Source organism: Emys orbicularis, chromosome 1 (genome assembly GCF_028017835.1).
Source record: "Emys orbicularis isolate rEmyOrb1 chromosome 1, rEmyOrb1.hap1, whole genome shotgun sequence".
In the NCBI taxonomy this organism is placed as follows: Eukaryota; Metazoa; Chordata; order Testudines; family Emydidae; genus Emys; species Emys orbicularis.
Window position 1 is genome coordinate 133,582,075 of NC_088683.1, and position 20,305 is coordinate 133,602,379.

At 38.8% G+C, this 20,305-nt stretch overlaps 1 protein-coding gene across 1 annotated transcript in view; it reads left to right on the forward strand.

Moving 5' to 3' along the window:
* The window catches only part of ATXN10 (ataxin 10), a 189,586-nt gene that overhangs the window by 86,835 nt on the left and 82,446 nt on the right, over positions 1 to 20,305 (forward strand). The window contains exons 6-7 of the mRNA XM_065423224.1: positions 8,230 to 8,310; positions 15,399 to 15,564. Coding sequence (XP_065279296.1) covers positions 8,230 to 8,310; positions 15,399 to 15,564 — 247 coding nt within the window. The remainder of the gene's footprint in view (positions 1 to 8,229; positions 8,311 to 15,398; positions 15,565 to 20,305) is intronic.

Below are 20,305 nucleotides of genomic sequence, written 5' to 3' on the forward strand. Positions count from 1 at the left end.
AACCTTGAGAGGAAAATGAGACATGTAGAGCCCCTCGTGTCTTGTTATCAAAGTCCACAGCTTTGAGCAGGTCTATAATTGTCTGTAGATCGCAGAACCAATGGATGACAGCCATTAATACCTTTCCATATAACACTCTTCTTGTGATCCCAGAGGAGGATGGAAGAGTGGAGGGGAGGATAACACATAAGAATCTGGGGGTGGAAGGGAATTGAGAGATGCAAGAATCCATTGGTGTGCTTGGGAATTTTGGCCTACCGAAGCAATAAAGTGCGCGCCTTTCTAGACATAGGTAGGCTTAGACAGGAGCAGTCCAAGGGAAATTGAGGGGCCCAGAGCATGACATGGGCAAATAGACCCCTTTGGCATGAGGGTGGGGTAGAGGTTCAGAGCGTCCCTAAAATAGAGGGGTCTGGAAGGGTAGTTCACGTGGTAGTGGTGGGGGAAGTGGAGGAATGCAAGGAACCCCTGGTGTGTTTAATGAGCTCAGCCTACAGAAGCGACAAAGCGTGCAACCCTCTAGCCAACTGTAAAGACAAACTCTGTGATTCAGCAGCAGAACCAAAACAAATATAAAAGTTAATCTGAACTTTGTCTTTTAGACTTAAAAGTTTATTCAAGGGGTTACGTTTTTTATGAAGATCCTTCTCTGAGGAACAGATATTATGTGTGCTATTGTGATCTCTGCCTTTGTTACCTCAAGATTTTAGTACTGCAAGGTATTGTGTATGCACTTGCACACTAATATTTTTCTCCTGTGCTTTTGGTAAGTGAGAAGTACTTTGATGGGTGGGGTGGTGTATCTGGTCTAGAGGACTGTGAGAGGGCACATTTATTTAATTTGCCATTAAATAACTTCATCCTGTAAATTGATTTTTTTTATTAGTCTTATGCAAAGCCAACAAATACTTTTGTTCCTCAAACGTCTTTGCCCAAAGGGTATAATTTAAAAGGATTTTGAAAATCCTATTAAGAGTTGCTAGTGAGGCACTATGTTTTTTTGGTTTCATTAGTGGTTAGAGATTTAGATTGGACAGAAGAGGAGAATTTATGAACGCAATCTCTCTTCAAAGTTTGGATGGTCTACCCTGTCAGTACAAATGCTACATTTCAAATACATTGTAAACTACGGAAAAAATGACTATTTCATTCCTAAGTATTTTGGTTTGAATTACAATGATACAAATAATGTGATGTATTCTCACTGAAGTCTTCTTTTGAAGATGAAACATTTAATATAGAGTGGTAGGAAGAGGATCACCGTCATTCCGTTTTCTGACATGCAAGACGCTGCTCTGTAAGGTTGCTAATGAATACAAATCGACTTAAATCTGGAGCACTACATTTTATGATAAAGTTGATTGCTTACACCCAGCGTTGGTTGGACCAAACTCATTGCTCATCTGGCATGTTTAGCATATGTTGGGCATAAATGTGGCTTATACCATTTCATCTTGGCTACCTCTCAAACTTAGTTTGGCACAATGTATCCTTTGTGCTATTGTAAGAGTTTGAACTGAACATCTCCTATGTTTATCTACTTGTGAGCATTTGATTTTTTTAGGATTTTAGCCAAACACTTAATCTAAAGACAGCCCAGGAAATTGGCATATTTAACACTATTCATTTGTTACTGTATTCTGTTTATATAACAATTCTAATTTTCACCATTTCCTTTACTAAATTGCAGTGGTCACCAGTTTATCCCAGTAGGTCTGCTGTTGGGCTCTGAGCACAATTAAACCTTTCTGAAGCATGGTGTGTGTCTCTGAACTGCCTGATATTCAGTTAGCAAGTCATAAACAAACACCTTTTTATTTTAAACTTGGGGAGGGGGGTGGGAGGCTTGTTGGCTCTTTTTTTAAGACTACAAAACAGAAGAGTGGGGAGTCTTTAGATTTTAACTTTTATTTCTTTTTCCTGTTTCACTACCACCAAAATCTCCATGCATAGCAGCAGCGTAAAGGCGGTTTCTGTGTGCCTTTGCGCGTGCCTCTCTTCCTCCTCATCCTAATATCGCTTTTGGTGTTGTGTGCTTCAAATATGTTAGCACTCCAATATTTTTATACGTACTCTACATGAGTTAATGGCAATGTGGGAGGACGGGAGAGGAGAAGAAACCTAAATGTGGTGAAAAGCAACAGAGGGTCCTGTGGCACCTTTAAGACTAACAGAAGTATTGGGAGCATAAGCTTTCGTGGGTAAGAACCTCACTTCTTCAGATGCAGGTAATGGAAATTTCCAGAGGCAGGTATAAATCAGTATGGAGATAACGAGGATAGTTCAATCAGGGAGGGTGAGGTGCCTCCAGCTTCCACCCCGGACACACCACACGATCCATCGTCTACAGTCAAGCGCTGAGGTACAACTGCATCTGCTCCAACCCCTCAGACAGAGACCAACACCTACAAGATCTTCACCAAGCATTCTCAAAACTACGATACCCACACAAGGAAATAGAGAAACAAATCAACAGAGCCAGACGTGTACCCAGAAGCCTCCTGCTACAAGACAGGCCCAAAAAAGAAACCAACAGCACTCCACTGGCCATCACCTACAGTCCTCAGCTTAAACCTCTCCAAAGCATCATCAGTGATCTACAACCCATCCTGGACAATGATCCCTCACTTTCACAAACCTTGGGAGGCAGGCCAGTCCTCCCCCACAGACAACCCGCCAACCTTAAGCATATTCTCACCAGCAACCACGCACCGCACCATAACAACTCCAACTCAGGAACCAACCCATGCAACAAACCTCGATGCCAACTCTGCCCACATATCTACACCAGCAACACCATCACAGGACCTAACCAGATCAGCTACAACATCACCGGCTCATTCACCTGCACGTCCACCAATGTTATATATGCCATCATGTGCCAGCAATGCCCCTCTGCTATGTACATTGGCCAAACTGGACAGTCACTACGCAAGAGGATAAATGGACACAAATCAGATATCAGGAATGGCAATATACAAAAACCTGTAGGAGAACACTTCAACCTCCCTGGCCATACAATAGCAGATGTAAAGGTAGCCATCTTACAGCAAAAAAACTTCAGGACCAGACTCCAAAGAGAAACTGCTGAGCTCCAGTTCATTTGCAAATTTGACACCATCAGATCAGGATTAAACAAAGACTGTGAATGGCTATCCAACTACAGAAGCAGTTTCTCCTCCCTTGGTATTCACACCTCAACTGCTAGCAGAGCACCTCACCCTCCCTGATTGAACTAACCTCGTTATCTCCATACTGATTTATACCTGCCTCTGGAAATTTCCATTACTTGCATCTGAAGAAGTGAGGTTCTTACCCACGAAAGCTTATGCTCCCAATACTTCTGTTAGTCTTAAAGGTGCCACAGGACCCTCTGTTGCTTTTTACAGATTCAGACTAACACGGCTACCCCTCTGATACTAAATGTGGTGGTGGAGATATCTGGGGGTATGAATGAAAATTTTAACTTTGGGATCAAGAAAGACAAACAGAACTGCTATGTCCATATTTATAAGCTGAATCCATAAAGCCACTTTCTGAAACATATACCAGAAAGGTCCAAAATGCGGGTTGCGCATCATTGTACTTCTCTTTTTAGGGCTCTAGTCTCCTAGCAATGTGTAGAGGACTAGCATGCATAGAAGGGAAAGTAGACCTCTACAAAGTTGAAATGCTTATACTTTATTGAGTAATGCACGTTAGGAGTGTGATGTCTTTTCAGCCCCTATAGGGGTTTTTCTACACAGCACGGCAAAGCATCCCAGAAGGGTGTAATTTGTACAGCACAGTAACATACTGCTCTAACTGCCCCTGCTGGCATGCTCTAAAAGGTACCTAGAGTGTGTTAATTCAGTCAGTCCTGTTTGAAACAGGACTATATCAATGTGAACTAGATACCATTTCGAGTGTGCCAGCAGGGTCTACACAGGGGAGTTAGACCACAGCATATTAGAGAGTGCTACAAATCATAGTCCTCTAGTGTGCTTTGCTGGTGCATTGTGTAGACAGGCCTCAAGTACTAGCAGATTTTAAGAATAAGACAAAAATCCAAGCAAATTGCCCTGCAGAATTATAAACTGAAAAGCCTACAAGTGTGGATTTAACCTTTAACTGCAGAATTGAAAATTGGAACATAAAACACATTTCCTTGAGTGCAATTTTGCTGTATCCCACTGGTGGAAGAGATTTTCACAAGAGGCTAAAACCAACTGTGGGAAGTATGTTTTCATAAAAGCAAATTCAGCTACTGTTTTGTGGATTTCTTCATCAGAAAGAATACACCTATTTTGGTGTATTGTGAGCTATTAAAATGCAAATCCTTTGGTGTTGATGTTGCTATTCATAAAGTCTGAAAAGGGATTTCTTGCTTGTTCATGTGCTTCAGGTTTTGTTGGTTATTTAAATTTCTTGGGAGTTTACAATTTGGGAGCCATGTATGGTGTGACAAAGTTCCTCCTCTATCTTGGTGGGTCCTGCACTTATTGGCGGATTTTCTTGCCTCAGAGATTCACCATGTGAGTTGGGGAACAGCCCAGAGACCTTCCCCTCTGGAAGAACCCACAGTCCAGGTCAATTGGGAGGTTTGGGGGGAACCCGGGCCCGCCCTCTACTCCGGGTTCCAGCCCAGGGCCCTGTGGACTGCAGCTGTCTATAGTGCCTCCTGTAACAGCTGCATGACAGCTACAACTCCCTGGGCTACTTCCCCATGACCTCCTCCAAACACCTTCCTTATTCTCACCACAGGACCTTCCTCCTGGTGTCTGATAACGCTTGTGCTCCTCAGTCCTCCAGCAGCACACCCTCTCACTCTCAGCTTCTTGCTCCCAGCTCCTCACACTCGCACCACAAACTGAAGTGAGCTCCTTTTAAAACCCAGGTGCCCTGATTAGCCTGCCTTAATTGATTCTAGCAGCTTCTTCTTAATTGGCTCCAGGTGTCCTAATTAGCCTGCCTGCCTTAACTGGTTCTAGCAGGTTCCTGATTACTCTAGTGCAGCCCCTGCTCTGGTCACTCAGGGAACAGAAAACTACTCATCCAGTGACCAGTATATTTGCCCTCTACCAGACTCCTGTACCCCACTGGTCTCGGTCTGTCACAATGGACTGAGGAAAATGTACCTCTATGGTGATTGATATTCCGTGGTCCAATCGAGGCCAGTAAGGGCCTGTCACCTTTTCTCTGCAGCTTGGGGTGCCTCACAATGCTTTGCTGCTGTAGTTCCCACATGGGTCACTCTCAAACAGCTTGCCAGTATGCAGGTCACACTCTGAGTGACTGTGTATAGCCACAACCCTGGTTCAGCAACTCTGACCCCAGCAGCCTGTCAGGCAGCACAGTAGCCACACTCTGGGTTCCAGCAGCCTAGGTTACTATTTGCAGGGTGACCCAACACACTCCTAGTCTTCCCCCCCAAAACATGTGTTCTGCGCCGTCCAGCCCTCTCCTACACAGTTCAGATATAGTAGGTCCATCACTCTTCTAAGGAGATCAGTATACAACAGTATGCTACCCTAGTTACCCACACAGTTTACAACACTGGATTAGTTTTGATTAAAGAATAAAACAAGTTTGTTTAACTACAAAGAGAGAGGTTTTAAATGAGTATAAACAAGTATAAAGCATTAAAACAGACTAGACTTGGTTCAAGGTGAAATTCTTACCGCATGCTCCCAGCAACAGGACTGACCACATTTCAGGTCAGGATCTCTCCCGAAGTTAAATGGGCTGGTTTCTTTTGTCGTCTTCCTAAGGAAAGAGTGAGAGATGGATGGGGAGAGATACCTAGGGTGTTTTTGCCCCTCACTTTATAGTCCAGTCCCCCTTTGAAATGCATTTTCCTGAGCATTACCCTTAGATTAAGTTCATTCTGGCTGTGAGGTTGGAGTCTTATGGTGAAAGAGGTTTTCATGCTGTTTGCGAAGATGCAGATCTGTTTGTTCCTGTCCCCTTTCCTTGCCAAAGAATGGCCACTTGATTGGCGATTGCTAATCAACTTTGATGACACCTAGCTAGAGGCGTCAGCTTGTCCTTTGTCTTTGAAAATCTGGTTTACCCAGACTTGTGTGGTGAACATATTTCAGACCTAATTTCAGTTTTGTAACTTTACATATGATGTTGCTACACACATTTCATCATGATGTTATTGACCAGGAAGTTATTAGTTTTCAATGATACTTCACAAGGCATATTTTGTACAAAGATTATTACAGTAGTATGTAGGATGTGATTATAGGGGTGCAGTCAGTCATAATGGTGTGCATATGCATAATGGGGATTTAGGTGCACGACTTCCATTTTGGTCAGTGGAAGTTGTATACTAAAACCATGTAAATTATTCCATTACTGTGTAGAGATTTACTATAGCCATGCATATGATCAACACTTATACATAATTGTTAATGTATAATTGTTAATAATATATCAAGATTGTATTATCATAAAAATCTGTCATTTGTTAAACTGCAGGATAGGGTCTACTATACATAATATTTCTATCTATTGTGCTTTCTTCTTTTGAGGTCCCAGATTTCTTTACCATCACTTCTGGTCATGTGTGGTTTTTAAGTGCAGCTACAGCAAAAAGTTTAAGCATAGCTAGCTTTCTTACCATTACTAGTTGCCTTTGGGGTCATTGAAAGAACTCCCATTGCATATCATGGCACCAGCATGTCGTCATGTTGTTGATTGATGGAGATATCAGATCCTCACAATTATGTCTGCTATCCCAGGCTAGAAATGTCCTTTGCAGTATTGGCTGTGCGGAGCAATAAGGTTAAAGGGCCCAAAAGTCTACTAATTCCAGCTTGCTGTTGAAAAAGTCCTGTGCAAACTGACATTATCAGAAAAAAACCAGCATTTTAAATCTCATGTCTACCTATGTAGTGGCACTCTTTTCCTCCATTATATGCACAAATAATAATGAAAACAGTTCCATTATAAAATGTGGCTCCGCCCCACCCCACCCCCAAAAATCACATTTCTCAGTAAATAGAACATGAATCATGGGTTGTGAAGCCCATATATGTCACGGAATCTTGTACTCTTTGATTGCTCCAGACTTGGTTGAGTTTTTGTATTCCAAACAGACCTTTTATTAAGGCTGGAGCAGTTCCATATGATTTCCAGGGCACCTATGTATTGAATACACAAGATGCTGTGGATCACCCCTGCAACTTTTATGCAAAGTGGAGCAAAGGAGAGGAGGGAGAGTTGGGAGGAGAGGGAGTTGGCTGCCTTTTTCAGTAGTCCATCTTGTGGGCATCAAGATATCCTGTTTTTGTCATATGACTCAGTCTAATTATTTTGGATTTGTAATCAAAGGTTGAATAAAATGTACTCTATTTACTGTAAGTATATAATGCAGCATGTTTAATTATATATGTAGCATGCTGTCAGTGCTGCTAGAAATTTGATTTGAAAATAAACATGTTCAACTAGTTTGTTTGCAGAGCCAAGAATCTTGATAGTGAATATGGTGAATTTAGTGAGGTCACCATTTTACCATATAGTTGGTACACATAACACTGGATGAGTTACTGGTACAGGTAAGGCTTAGAAAGTCAGTCTAATGTGGGCATTAGTACAAAGATAACTGTACCTGTAAGTCACTGCCTGGCAGCTTCCAAAAGTTAGTTTCTAATATTGGTTTAAGATCTTGTTATACAACAGAGATGTTTTCTTGGTAACCTGAGAATAGTATTTTACTGCTTTACGTATGAAAAAATCAGTGTCCCTTTGTGTTTCTGAGTTGTTAGAATTTTTTAAGAGAAAAAAGAATTATGTAGCACAATTCTCTTGATTATTTGTTAGGTTTAGAAGCTTTGCTTCTGAGATGAATGGTATAACAATTTTAAATCTTGGCTTTTTGCTGAGGTCTATAAAGTCTTGGATTGATGTTTTATTACTTGAATTATGGTAAGATTTTTCTTTTCTATAACTGGAAAAAGACTTGTCCAGCTTTCCTTCAATTGCTTGAGTAAATCTGAGTTGCAGTGATGCAGATTGGTCTGTACTCAGTGGAGGATGTGTTTAGAACGTGAATAATTAGGTGTGTTGACTGTTTGTATCAGTTAGCAAGTAACACTAGTAACATGAAAGGAGCCATGTACTAATTAAAATTACAAACATCCAAAACAGTAATATAAACAGACATAGAGGAAATGCGAAATAACTACATTTTCACTAAATGGTTTCATAAAACCAATAATGCTTTTTTCTTCTGTTCTTTAGGTTCTTGATTGTTACAGACCATTTGCTGAAATGTCCAGAGCTGGTAAAAGTCATGTATGCCAAACTGAGCAATCAAGAAAGGTAACCCCAAAAACCAATGTGGCTTTTAGTATTTAGCATTCCATATACAGTATCCTGTTCACATGATTGAAAAACTGTGTGGTTTCGTAGCTGGCACATCATCTCTAAATACATGTTTCTATGTCAGTAATGGTTTTAAATTGGTTGGTTAACATTACAGCTTAGCCACAACTGGCAGTGATTTATGTAGGGTTGCAGAATCCAGGTTGGCGCCATTACTCAATAAAGAAAAAAAAAAAAAAAAAAAAAATTAAAGGCAAGATTTCATGCTTGTGCCTTGATTTCATAAGAGCACCGCACCCTGCTACATTTTAGAGCTGTATTTGAAATATGCTCAGCTGTTCGTATCACAGTTGTGATAACTAGAAATTAAAAGGAAGTCTGATAGAATGGATTTACTGTAGTTGGTGTGCTTCAGTCTGTTCAGTTGAAAGTTATAGACATGTATTTGCTTATGATTACTTAGTTTTTTTAAGATCTTCATTGCACATTTGAAAACTTGAGTCTAGAAAAAACAAAACAAGCATATTGCATCTATAAAGACTCTGGTTTTTACAAGGGGGAAAGTGTAAAATTTACTTAGAGTTAGAATTATTAACTCTTGAGAATCTTGTAATATAAGCAGGGGGGAGGTGGTTTAGATAGGAGAGAGCTTGAGATTCTCATAGTCCTGTGCACTTTACATTGCATATTTTTGCCCTTATTAAAAGTTGCCACTATCCTTCCCATTACCATCAGTGGGACAGAAGCCACAAGATTGCATGAATTAGGTTGACTACCATCTCCTATCGCTTTTGTAGGTGCAAGATGCTATAGAGGTGGCCACCCATCTCTTCATTGTTTTCCATGGGACTATTGTCAGGCTGCCCTCAGAGAAGATGGCAGCTCCCTGGGCAGTATGACTTAAAAACTGGACAGAGAACTATGAAAAGGCAGGGAGAGGGGGAGAATGGGATGGGTTGAGAACTATAGGGGAAAGAGCAAAAGTATAGGGGTAGGTTTAGGGCAGAAGACTGTAAGAAGGGCAGGAGACTAGGTGGAGCAGGGAGGGTGCCTGACAGAGGATGGGCTGACAGAATGGGGAAGAATAACAGCTTATCTCCTACCGCCCCCAGAACCAGGGAGTCCCTACTCAGACAATCAGTGGGAAGGGAAAAGTGACTATTTTAAACCTCAAGCATTTTTGGGGGGTGTAACTAGTGATTTTTTTTTAATTTTATGGGATTATTTGGTACTGAGTTAGATTGTTAATTTTTAGTTTTAGCAGTGGAAAAGTTTGCTTGATTCGTCAGTTCTTGGAAAGGTGTCGGACTGCCACATTCCATCTGTAGCATGTGACTTGTCATAGTAAGGTGCTATGCTGCTACAGCTGGTCGACCTACTGAACAAACATTTTCAATGCACTTATTACACCTATTATGAATCACAAGAATTCTGCAAATCAGCAATCAAAGTTAACAAACTAAAAAAACAGGAAAATTAATCAGAATGTGCAGATAGTTCATCTGAAAATGGTTAGTTTAGTTTTAATTTAAGAGTTATATATAATGTACTAGTAAATGTGCTGCAAAATATTTTGTAAGATCTTTAATATTACTAAGATCTCAGAACTCTGCTATTGAATCTTATGCCTATAATTCCCTTTATGTCATATTTCAGAGTGTATTCTCTGACTCACATGACCAATGAGAGAAAAAGTCCAGTGCATGTAAAAATGTCCTGACTGCCATTAGCTGGACAGAAAAGAGGCATTGTAAACCAGAGCATGGGGCATTATTGTCTCATTCTGAGACAAGTCAGAGAGACTTCACTACAAGGGTGCCACCTTGGGTGTCCGTTAAAGCTGACTTTATGGATGAGGACAGAAGGGATGCAATATTGAGATGTCTGGGATGACAGTTTAAGCTTACAAATACATACAAACTGTCTCTGTTACCTGTATATGCTGTATATTTCACATTAAATATACTTATTTCAAATCTGTTTACAGGAAATTAACTATGTTGATAGCATTTGTTGGTACACAAATTAGTGGTGGCCCTTAAAAACTTGCCAGTTGCCTTAGAGAACTAAAGTTTATGCAATTGGAGAACTGCAGTATTTGCACTGGTCAAGGTATTTTCTGTAATCAGGGCCCAATGCACTTGTGATGCTGAGGCACTTGCCAAAGAGTTGCCCTGCTTGCTGTGGAAATGAGCCCCAGAATCTAAAGTTTCAATTAAAAAACAAATACATTTCTGCCCTTTATAGCTATGAAGAAAAATCATTCAAATGTTAACTGAATGTACCCAATATGGTGACGCGTGCCTAAGTCTGCAGATAGCCTGCAACAGTAGCTCTGAGTGGTCTGAACTGCCCATCTATCTCAGTGATGTTCTAGCTCTGAAAACTAATGATTACACTTAAATGTTTGTGTTAACCATTTCTCTGTTGATAATTGTTGCAGAAACATCCAACCAGAATAATATGCTGAAAGATTTTCTTTAAGAGCCAGTTGAAACCTGTTGGCATTTTGCCAAATTCCAGAGACTTCCCCAGCTACCCTCAAAAATATTTTGCAGAAATTTTAATAGAAACGTTTCTTTAAAACAAATCAGTGTAGAACATGCACAACACTAATTAGTTCTCTAAACTAATTGCATGTTCGAATTTTTTAAACTAAAGTGTACATATTTATCATGTTATCTGTTTTTTTTTTTTTTAGGGAAAATCCTCTCCTTCATATCGAATCTTTTTATTCCTGTAGAGATCTTCCAGTTGCCCTTAATCGTTTTTTATTCTCTTCACTCTTAAATTAAGAACAAACAAACAAAAAAAACCCAATCAACCACCCAACCTTCAGATGTTTGATAGAACTTTCAATTATTTGCACCTTACTGTTTTGGTTTTATTTGAAAGGACACAGAAGCACATCACAGTGAATGGTGCAAACCTTAGTAAAATTTTCAGCAGTATAACAGTTACCAAACAGTTTCTATTTTGAAAAGTTAATTAGTATAAATGGCATCACCCTTATTCAGCATACATACTGCTTTGCTGTATTCAGAGTCCTATCTGCTTACAGGTAGCAATAAAAATAAAGTGGTTTGGTTTTTTTTATTACTTTTTACTCTGATTAGTACTGCAGAGCCAACATTTCTAAAGGATAGTCAGCTGGATTCTATTCCTTCACGTCTTTAAGTTCTGATGAGTTGCACTTGTACCAGCCCCTTTAAGGTGTAATTTGAAGACATCACTGTTGGGGAAGTGTAACTGAGGGCCTAACTTACCTTGCAGAACCTTTAGTACTGAAGATGCACGAGAAGGAAAGATCTGAGGTTAAATTCACAGGGCTGGCAGTTAACAACCTCTTTTTAGGTCATCTTTTCTCATCTGTTATCTTCTGGTCTTCAAACAACGCCCCAACCTCACCAAGCTCATCATCAGAAGCAAGCTCCCCACAAACAAAGACACGCCGACTTAAAGCAGCACCAGCCCCTTCCATAATAGATGCAAAACTTGCAGACATATCTCCACTGCTACAATGATTAATATTCCCCACAACACACTTTTCAAGATCTCTGGGTCCTACACATGCTTGTTACAACATGTGGTGTACCTCATCCATGCAACTAAGAACTGTGTGGATGAAACAAGACAATCACTACACACTCGAATGAATTCACACAGAAACACCTTATCACCTATGGACCAGTACTTTTCACAAAACAATCACTTAGCATCTGACCTCTTAGTCCTTGCCATCAAAGGAAACCTCCAGAATACTTTCAAAAGATGAGACTGGGAACTTAAATTCATATCTTTGTTAGATACTAAAAATCATGGACTCAATAAAGACACTAGGTTTATGGCCCACTGACCATTCTTTGTCCTATGACTGCAGAAGTGTTAACTGCCCATTTCACCTTGAATTATTTCTGGCAACGTGTGTTAACTCCTTATGCTTAATCTGTTCCACCTTGTATTTAGCTGTGATGCTTTGAATACTTTTCCCAGACCGAAGAACAGCTCTGTGTAAGCTTGAAAGCTTCTTTTACTAGCAGAATTTGATCCAATAAAAGATATTACCTCACCTACGTTGGCTCACTTTCTCTCGATATTTTCTATATCAAATATGCTCAGTTTACTTTCATAGAACTCTACAATGCAATTTTTTCAGAATGTCTTTCAGAGTAGAATTGACATCATCCATTTGAAAAAATGACCAGATTTTAGACTGAGGAGGTTACTGAGTTTAATACCCTCAAGCATATGCATGTCTAAGGAGTCAAGTCATTCATAGATTTTTATAGACAGAGGGAACTATTACGATCTGACCACCTGCATAATACATACTATTGAATGTTCACCCAGAATAGAACCTAGTAATAGCTATGTTTCAGATTTAACACTGGTGGTTGCTCTCACTTTTAATGCTATCGTTCATTTACAAACTCTAGAAAGCAGCACTGTGTTACATTGATTGTTGCGAACTCTTTATGGTAGTGGTTGCATGATGTCCTTGCTAGTAAGGTGAAATCAGGAAGAACTAGGTTCAATTTGTATTGGAAAAGGTTCAAATTATGTTCATGGCATAGAAACAGAAGTTAGATAAAAAACATAAAGTACTCTTTCTGGAAGGTTACAATGATAACGTGTAGTAATCACAACAAGCAAGAGTCAAAGCAAGCTGCTCCATGAGACAGAGGCACAGTCACTCCACCCTGTTTTAGGTTGGCCTTTTCCAGAATGACTCTGATTGCACACTTCTACACACAACCCCCTGGCCTTCAAGCAAGATCAGGAACCACTCTCTGTGCTCCACCCTATTCTTAAATGGATAGCTTACAATTCCAACACAGTCCTCAATATATCACAGCTAGGGTGACCAGATAGCAACTGTTAAAAAATGGGATGGGGTAGGGGGTAATAGGCACCTATATAAGAAAAAGTCCCAAAAAATGGGACTGTCCCTTTGAAAATGGGACATCTGGTCACCCTTATCACAGCTGAGAAAAGAGCCACAAGAATAATTCCAGGTCTGGAAAACCTGCCTTACAGTGAGAGACTTAAGAAGCTCAGTCTATTTAGCTTATCTAAGAGAAGTTCAGAAGTGTCACTTGATTACTCTCCTAAGTACCTACATGAGAAGACTTCTAATAGTAGACATTGCCTTAATCTACCAGACAAAGACATCATAAACTCCAGTGGTTAGAAGTTGAAGGTAGACAAATTCAAACTGGAAATAAGTTATATGTTTTGAACGGTGAAGGTAATTAACCACTGGAACAATTTAACAAGGTATGTGGTGGATTATCCATCACTCAAAATCTTTGTAAATTCAGGTTGGTTGTCTTTCTAAAAGCTATGTTCAAGTTCAACCCAAGTTTATGGACTTGAAGCAAAAATTACTGGGTGAAATTCTACAGTATGGATTATGCAGGTGGTCAGATAGTAATAGTTCCCTCTGTCCATAAAATCTGTGAATGACTTGACTCCTTAGACATGCATATGCTTGAGGGGCATTAACCCAGCTAAACTCAGTCTAAAATTTGGTCATTTTTTTCAATGGGTTATGGTAAACCGCTTTTAGCATGGTTGCCCCAGAAAATGGAAATTGACCAATTATTCACACACAGTTGGGGACATTGGGCAAATGACTTCTGGTAGTTTGTGGATGGGGAAGTGTGGGAATGTGTTCCCCTACCTTATCCTTAAATGGTACACCTATCCTGTGATGGGGCCTCATCAGATTTATAGTGAAATCTATGAAGTGATCCATATCCGACAACCTCCTATCTTGTGACCACCCCAGCTTATCCCCAATGTATTGAGTACAGTTCCCTACCACATTCATTAAAAGGATTTTCACAGTCCCTTGAATGGTTGCTTAAAACAGGCTTCACTGTATTAGTGAGATATCGAGATTAACTCAGGAAGAACTGCCTGCCTTTTACCTTGGTCAGTTGTTTTTTCAGGGTTAATAGAGTTGTGACCATTCTTTTCCACAGGAAAAAAAAAATCTCTTTTCCCCCTCATTGTGACAACTCACTTGGCAAATTAAACTGTGTGGAGTAGTTCAAATGCAAATTTAATTTTGATTTTAAATGTCAGTCCTCACATCTGAATTGCAAATATTTTAGTCAAAGGAAACTCTGAGCTTGCCCTTGAATGTGCTCAATAAAGAAAACTCTTTCAAGATGAGAGAATGACAGTAGAACCTAGCTAATCCACACTCTCTTCTCAGCAGAGGTTTAATCAGGAGTGCTGCAGTGAGGTGTCATATTTATTATGAACACTTCTTTATTCCTTTTTGTGTGTAAAGTTTGCATTGTGAATTGATGTATCAGAAATAAAACTAAACTATAATTATCAGAGTAAATGACCAAAGTACATTTTGCAATAAACAGTCTTCTTATTGTTCCCTTACGTGCTAGTTCAGATAATTCCATAATTTTCAATGGGAGTTTTAATGATTAATGTGGACTGGAGAGTTTCTACATTCTATCTCGTGGCAATTATATTACAGTTATATAGACAAAGGTATATTTTTTCATTGATTTATTGAGCCGCTTCCCCCCCTCAACACACACGTTTATTTGTAGTTTTCTATCAGGAAGGAGGGAATTAGTAGAAGATTATATACACAAAATAAAGTGTAAATGAAGGGGCAGGCACACTTAAAGGGATGCTGTCAAGTAGTTTAGGTTGTGTATATGTGTGTATTCTGTTAAAAGTAACTTTAAAGGGAGATTTTAATCTTCTTCTCTCCACCCTCCCTACTCATTATGTAGCATTATGTAGCATTGTCAGGCACAAAAGTAGAAAATGAACAGGCTATTTTAAAAAAAGTCAATTTGACTAGACCTTTCTGGCTAGGCTGTCTCAGTTGAACGGTGTGCAAAAATTATTCAGAACATGTGGTGAAAGTTAATTGCTGTCTAAAGCTCCTTTGCATTTTGAAAACCAGACATCATGATAGTACCACAGGTGAATTTTTTTAATAGACACAGTTTTTAACTATGTTCATTTAATCTATTGTTAGCCTTAGTTGGCTTTGTAAATTTAGTTAACAAGTTTACCTACTCATTTATTCATTTTAATTTCAGGATTACTTTGTTAGAACTGATAATGGCCAAAATAAGTGAGAAAAATTCAATGACCAGTGAGGAAATGGCAGTGCTCTTGAAAGATGCTGAATTTCTTGCAAGCCTTTTCCAGGAGAAATGTCATGATGTGCTCAAATTAACTTCTGCTGCAAATACGGAAGATGAGGTAAGACTTCAGGAACACTATGTTAGAATCTGAAGTTGCTAACGTGGGTTGGTTCATGTACATAAAATCACAATGATCTCTTGCCTATATACTCAAACTTCCTTTGGATAGTAAAGCAGCTGAAGAGATCACAGGAATTTTTGAAGCTTTTTGGTTTTCTTAAAATCTCAATTTGCTGCTGTACAGTGAGCATTGCCTCTACCAAGAAATGGGGTGGAATTCCTTAGAAGACCTTTCACTCCTACATGATATTGACTAAGAATTCGGTGCTTGCAGAGGATAGCTCTGTACTTGACATCACAGGAGGTGGTGGTGGAAAACTTAGTTATTTTCGGTCATTTTTAGTTTGAGTTGGATGTCTTGACTTATTCTAGTTTTACCAAGGGCTATTCCTATTTATTTAATTTTTTAATTGTGAATTTTATTTTAGTCAAATAGTCTTACTTCTATAGAGACCTTGGAAGCCAAGTTAAATTTGCTGAACAAAAATAGCATTTCTGACTAGTTTTTCATTGGTTTGAAACAAAAATAGATGGAGCTGTAACCTTATCCTGTTTTTTGACAAAAATGGCTCAACTAGATAACAAATTACACATATTTAAGATATGTAAAGTATCAAATGCAGCCATTTAAAAACATCTTATAAGTAGTGAATTTTTAAAATGCAGTTGGCTAATTATAAATACGATCTCTTTCATATTGTGATTTAGAGTTTAGCTTTTGGGTGTCTTTTTATTTCCTCTTTGTGCTGAGGAGGGAGGAGTGTCCAAGAGGGTCTCTTCTGCCTTGTCATGCCCCATGGTGTATGCTAAGGAGGCCTTTGCCATCTTCAGGTAGATTACTCTGCGAATCTAGCTTTTCCTGCATTCGTTTCTGGGGGATTTCACTTTCACCTTTCCATCCCATTGTATACAAGTATGATGGCACAGCTCTAATCCCATCTCCAGAAGTACAGACAGCAGTTATCCCCATGGCTGTAATACCCCCTGACAATCATAGGTAATTAATATAAAATGCACCTATCACAGGGAGAACCAATACCTCCTCTGTCTTACACTTTCTCACCCTATGTTGCTCATGGAATGTCAATTGGTATTGCCCTCAGATCTGGGTCTCTCTGACCTTCAACTAGCTTTTAATGCTTTTTTAATACAAACACCTGAAAAACCCTTTACCCTGTGAAGATTGGAAAAAATGTGTTTACCAAGCCTACATTTAGCAAAACACTTTGTAACTACTGCTGCTTTCTTGAGTTCTCATGTATATGACATCCCATGGTACAATTATCTTTAACTCACTGACTTCAGTTACTTCTACTCACAGAAAAGGAAAAAGCATGTTTAAAAAGACTTAAAAAGAAATTACGCACTTTTTTTTTTTTTTTTTTTTTTTTTACAAGTCATAACCAGCTTCTTTCCAGCAGGAGGAGCACCATACTATGTCAAAAATGTTGGTTTCCAATATAATAGTGTAGTTGGAAGAAAGAAGTATCTTGTAATTAAAACAATACTACTACAAACTAATTTATTTAAAAAAAAATCTTTAAGAACAAGCTTCTGTGATAAATCTATTTTGAAATGCAAATGAAAAAAATCATGCCTTTGTACATTACTATTAAACTGTATTGTAGCTGTCTGAAACTTGTGTTAGAATATTTACAAGTGTACAAGAACTCAAAATATACTAAGCATATTGTGTTATATGTGGGAAACCTGCTTTTATAACGCTCTCAGAAATCCCTCTGTGAGAAAGTGGTAGTTGAGTGGATAGCAAAACTGGGAATGGGAGAGAGAGAGCCTACAGTCTATCCATGGAGAATAGTCTTTCTAGCCTATCCCAGGAGAATTTATGAAGTTAGACTAAAAAGGTCTTTTAGATAAGTGAAAGAACTTGACTACTACCAGAAAAGATGGCAACTTGAAATTAAATTAAAGGGAAGCATACTGAGAGATTTCCATCAACTTTTTATCCTATTCAGTAACTTTCTAAGTAGTCTGTGTTTTCAATTCTTAAAAAAATATGCTTGCTTTTTACAGTAAAAAGATCTTTGTTCAGCTTTAAGGTGAGTTAGACCAGCATTCTCAATGCTGTCATAGTAGGTTGCCCTATCTAGCACAAATTTAAGTCCTTCTTGGATGTAAACACAAAAGTCATTTTCAGTATTTTTTTAATCCCATTATCATTGATCATTTACTGCCCTGGAATTGGAGTTGCAAATAAGTGAATAAAAGAAGAGGATTGGCAAGAACAGCTGAAAAATAGTCTCTACACAGGAGGGAAAAATCCTAATAAATCCATAAATATTGTGCCTTGTTGTTTACTAAGAATAACCAATAGAAATTCAGTCGTCTCGGTATTTTTGTCAGTTCTCCAAATATTTGAATTTTTGCCTAAGGGTTGTATTATTTTACAAGTAATGGGATAGTGCCTGCAAAGAATCGAATTTAGTATTTTTCTTTAAACACACTCTTCTGCAGACAACGTACGTTCTGTCCCAAGCCAATCAGAAGTTGATATTATGCAGCTGCTTCATAGCTAACATTAAAATTATTTTATTTTGTTTATAAGCCTGTTTTTTAGCATTTCCACACTTCCATCAGCTTGTATCCACCAGACCCGAAAAAATACCAATTTCCCTCAAATTTGTGTGCCTTATTTTGTTCCTGGCTAGAGAGGATTTTTTTCTGTGTTGGGAAGTTTATTCAAATTCAGAAAATAAGTTAATTTTTTTACCAATCTTTTCCTGTTTCAATTTTTTAAAATATTCCCAATTCATTTTGGCTAGTCAGATCTCCAAAACGAGCTGTACTACAAACTCCACATTTTTGTTTTGTTTTGGTCTTATAGAGGAGTATCTAGGGTGTTTTTTGTTTTGTTTTGTTTTTTAGGGGGGGAGGGGTTACTAAGTTATATAAAGTGTTCTTTCTACATGTTAACAGAACAAAGATTAAAATATATCTTGTATAAAAATGACATGTTCCTCCTATCAGGCCTTGCTGTAGCAATTGTTCGCCTGAGCCAGAGGATGAAATGGTGCATGGTAGGTGACATGCAGAGCTGCGGGATTCTGGGAAGGGATATGTGGGAGACAATGAACCTGGAAAGATATGTTTCAAAAGTGCTAATTTCCAAACACCTCTTACTGGTCTCGATAAGAACTGTTGGGAATTTGGCAGTTTTGAAGATCAGGCTACTTATTTTTGATACCTAAATAGGTTCCTAAATCCATAACTGTAGGTTCCTTTTTTTTTTTTTTTTTTAATCTTTTACCCATCAGATAAACACCACCTTCACCCCCCAAAAAGGCAAAATGAAGATATGGATGTGTGGTGTATATTAGGTGAGGCAATAGGGAGACACCTGCCAACCATTGAAACCATCTGAAAAGTTTTGCTTTATGTATACATATACACCAACAGCTCAGATGTCAGCCAAACAAAACTGTACCAACAATCTTTGCCGACAAAATACCCCTGAAAAAAGTGGCTTAGAATAAGTGTTGTCACAGCTCTCACTAGAGAGTTGCTTGAGCAACACATTATGTATGTTTGTGTGTAATATAATATATTTGCACATACAACTGTCTTTAAAAGTTCTGTGCCAATAATACTATTTACAGATATCTATAGATATTTGTTTGCCCTTCAGTACATAAGCTTTTATTATGACTACAATTTATACATACATTAGCTGAGAGTTTTTCAGTAAAACTACTGTGTCTCAGTACAAAATGGGAATGTGGGATGAAAACGTTACAAATACTGTCTCTCTGTCATTGAAATACAGTTGTGACTGCATTTCACTAAACCACATAATTATTCAATGAGATTGGGTTTGTGCTGGTGAAAGCAATGTATAAAATAGTTTACGGCTACATTGTGTCTTGGACTACATGCCAATGAAAGGAAGCAATGGGAAATAATTTCCCTTCCATTCCAGCATGGGCTAACTGGATCGTGAATCTGGCAGGTAGACAAGCAGGTGCTATGTGCCTGTTGACCCGTTGAACAGGTGAGCAGGGAGGAGTGGGGAATGGACATAGACCTGGATCTGCCAGCACCATCAAGGTAGCATAGAGAGGACCAGGTGGGGAAGGTAATATCTTTTATTGGACCAACTTCTCTTTGTGAGAGAGAGAAGCTTTTGAGTTTACACAGAGCTGTGTTAACTGGAAAGCTGCTCTCTCTCACCAACAGAAGTTGTTGGAATAAAAGATATTCCCTCACCCACCTGGTTTCTCTAATATCCTGGGACTAACACAACTTTGGCAACACTGCAAGCAAGGTAGCATAGAGTCTGTCATAATTTGCTGAAATAGGCCAGCAGCAAATTACGGGGTAAGAGGGAAGCAAGGAAGGAATTGTAACTCAGAGATGTCTCTGTCATAGTGTCTCCAAGCGGCTACTTCTGGAGTGTTTGTAGCTTATGCATTGTCCTTTACACAGGGCTATGTATAAAATCACAGTTTTGTCCTTAGGCATTGCATGCCGCACTGAATATTTTTTTTTTTTTGCTTTTCTGAGTGATGATTTTGTAATTCTGAGTGCCATACGATCCACCTAGCTAGTGAGAGTCTACACCAAGAAATAGTTTTCTGGTTGAATAAATAATATGCAAATAAGACTGTCTTTTCTACCTAACCAGAATACTGCATTTATAATCCCAAATGCCTGTTTACCCAAGAATAATGTAAATTTTCGCAGCCAAAGTTCATTCAACCACAGAATTATGCAGGATTCTT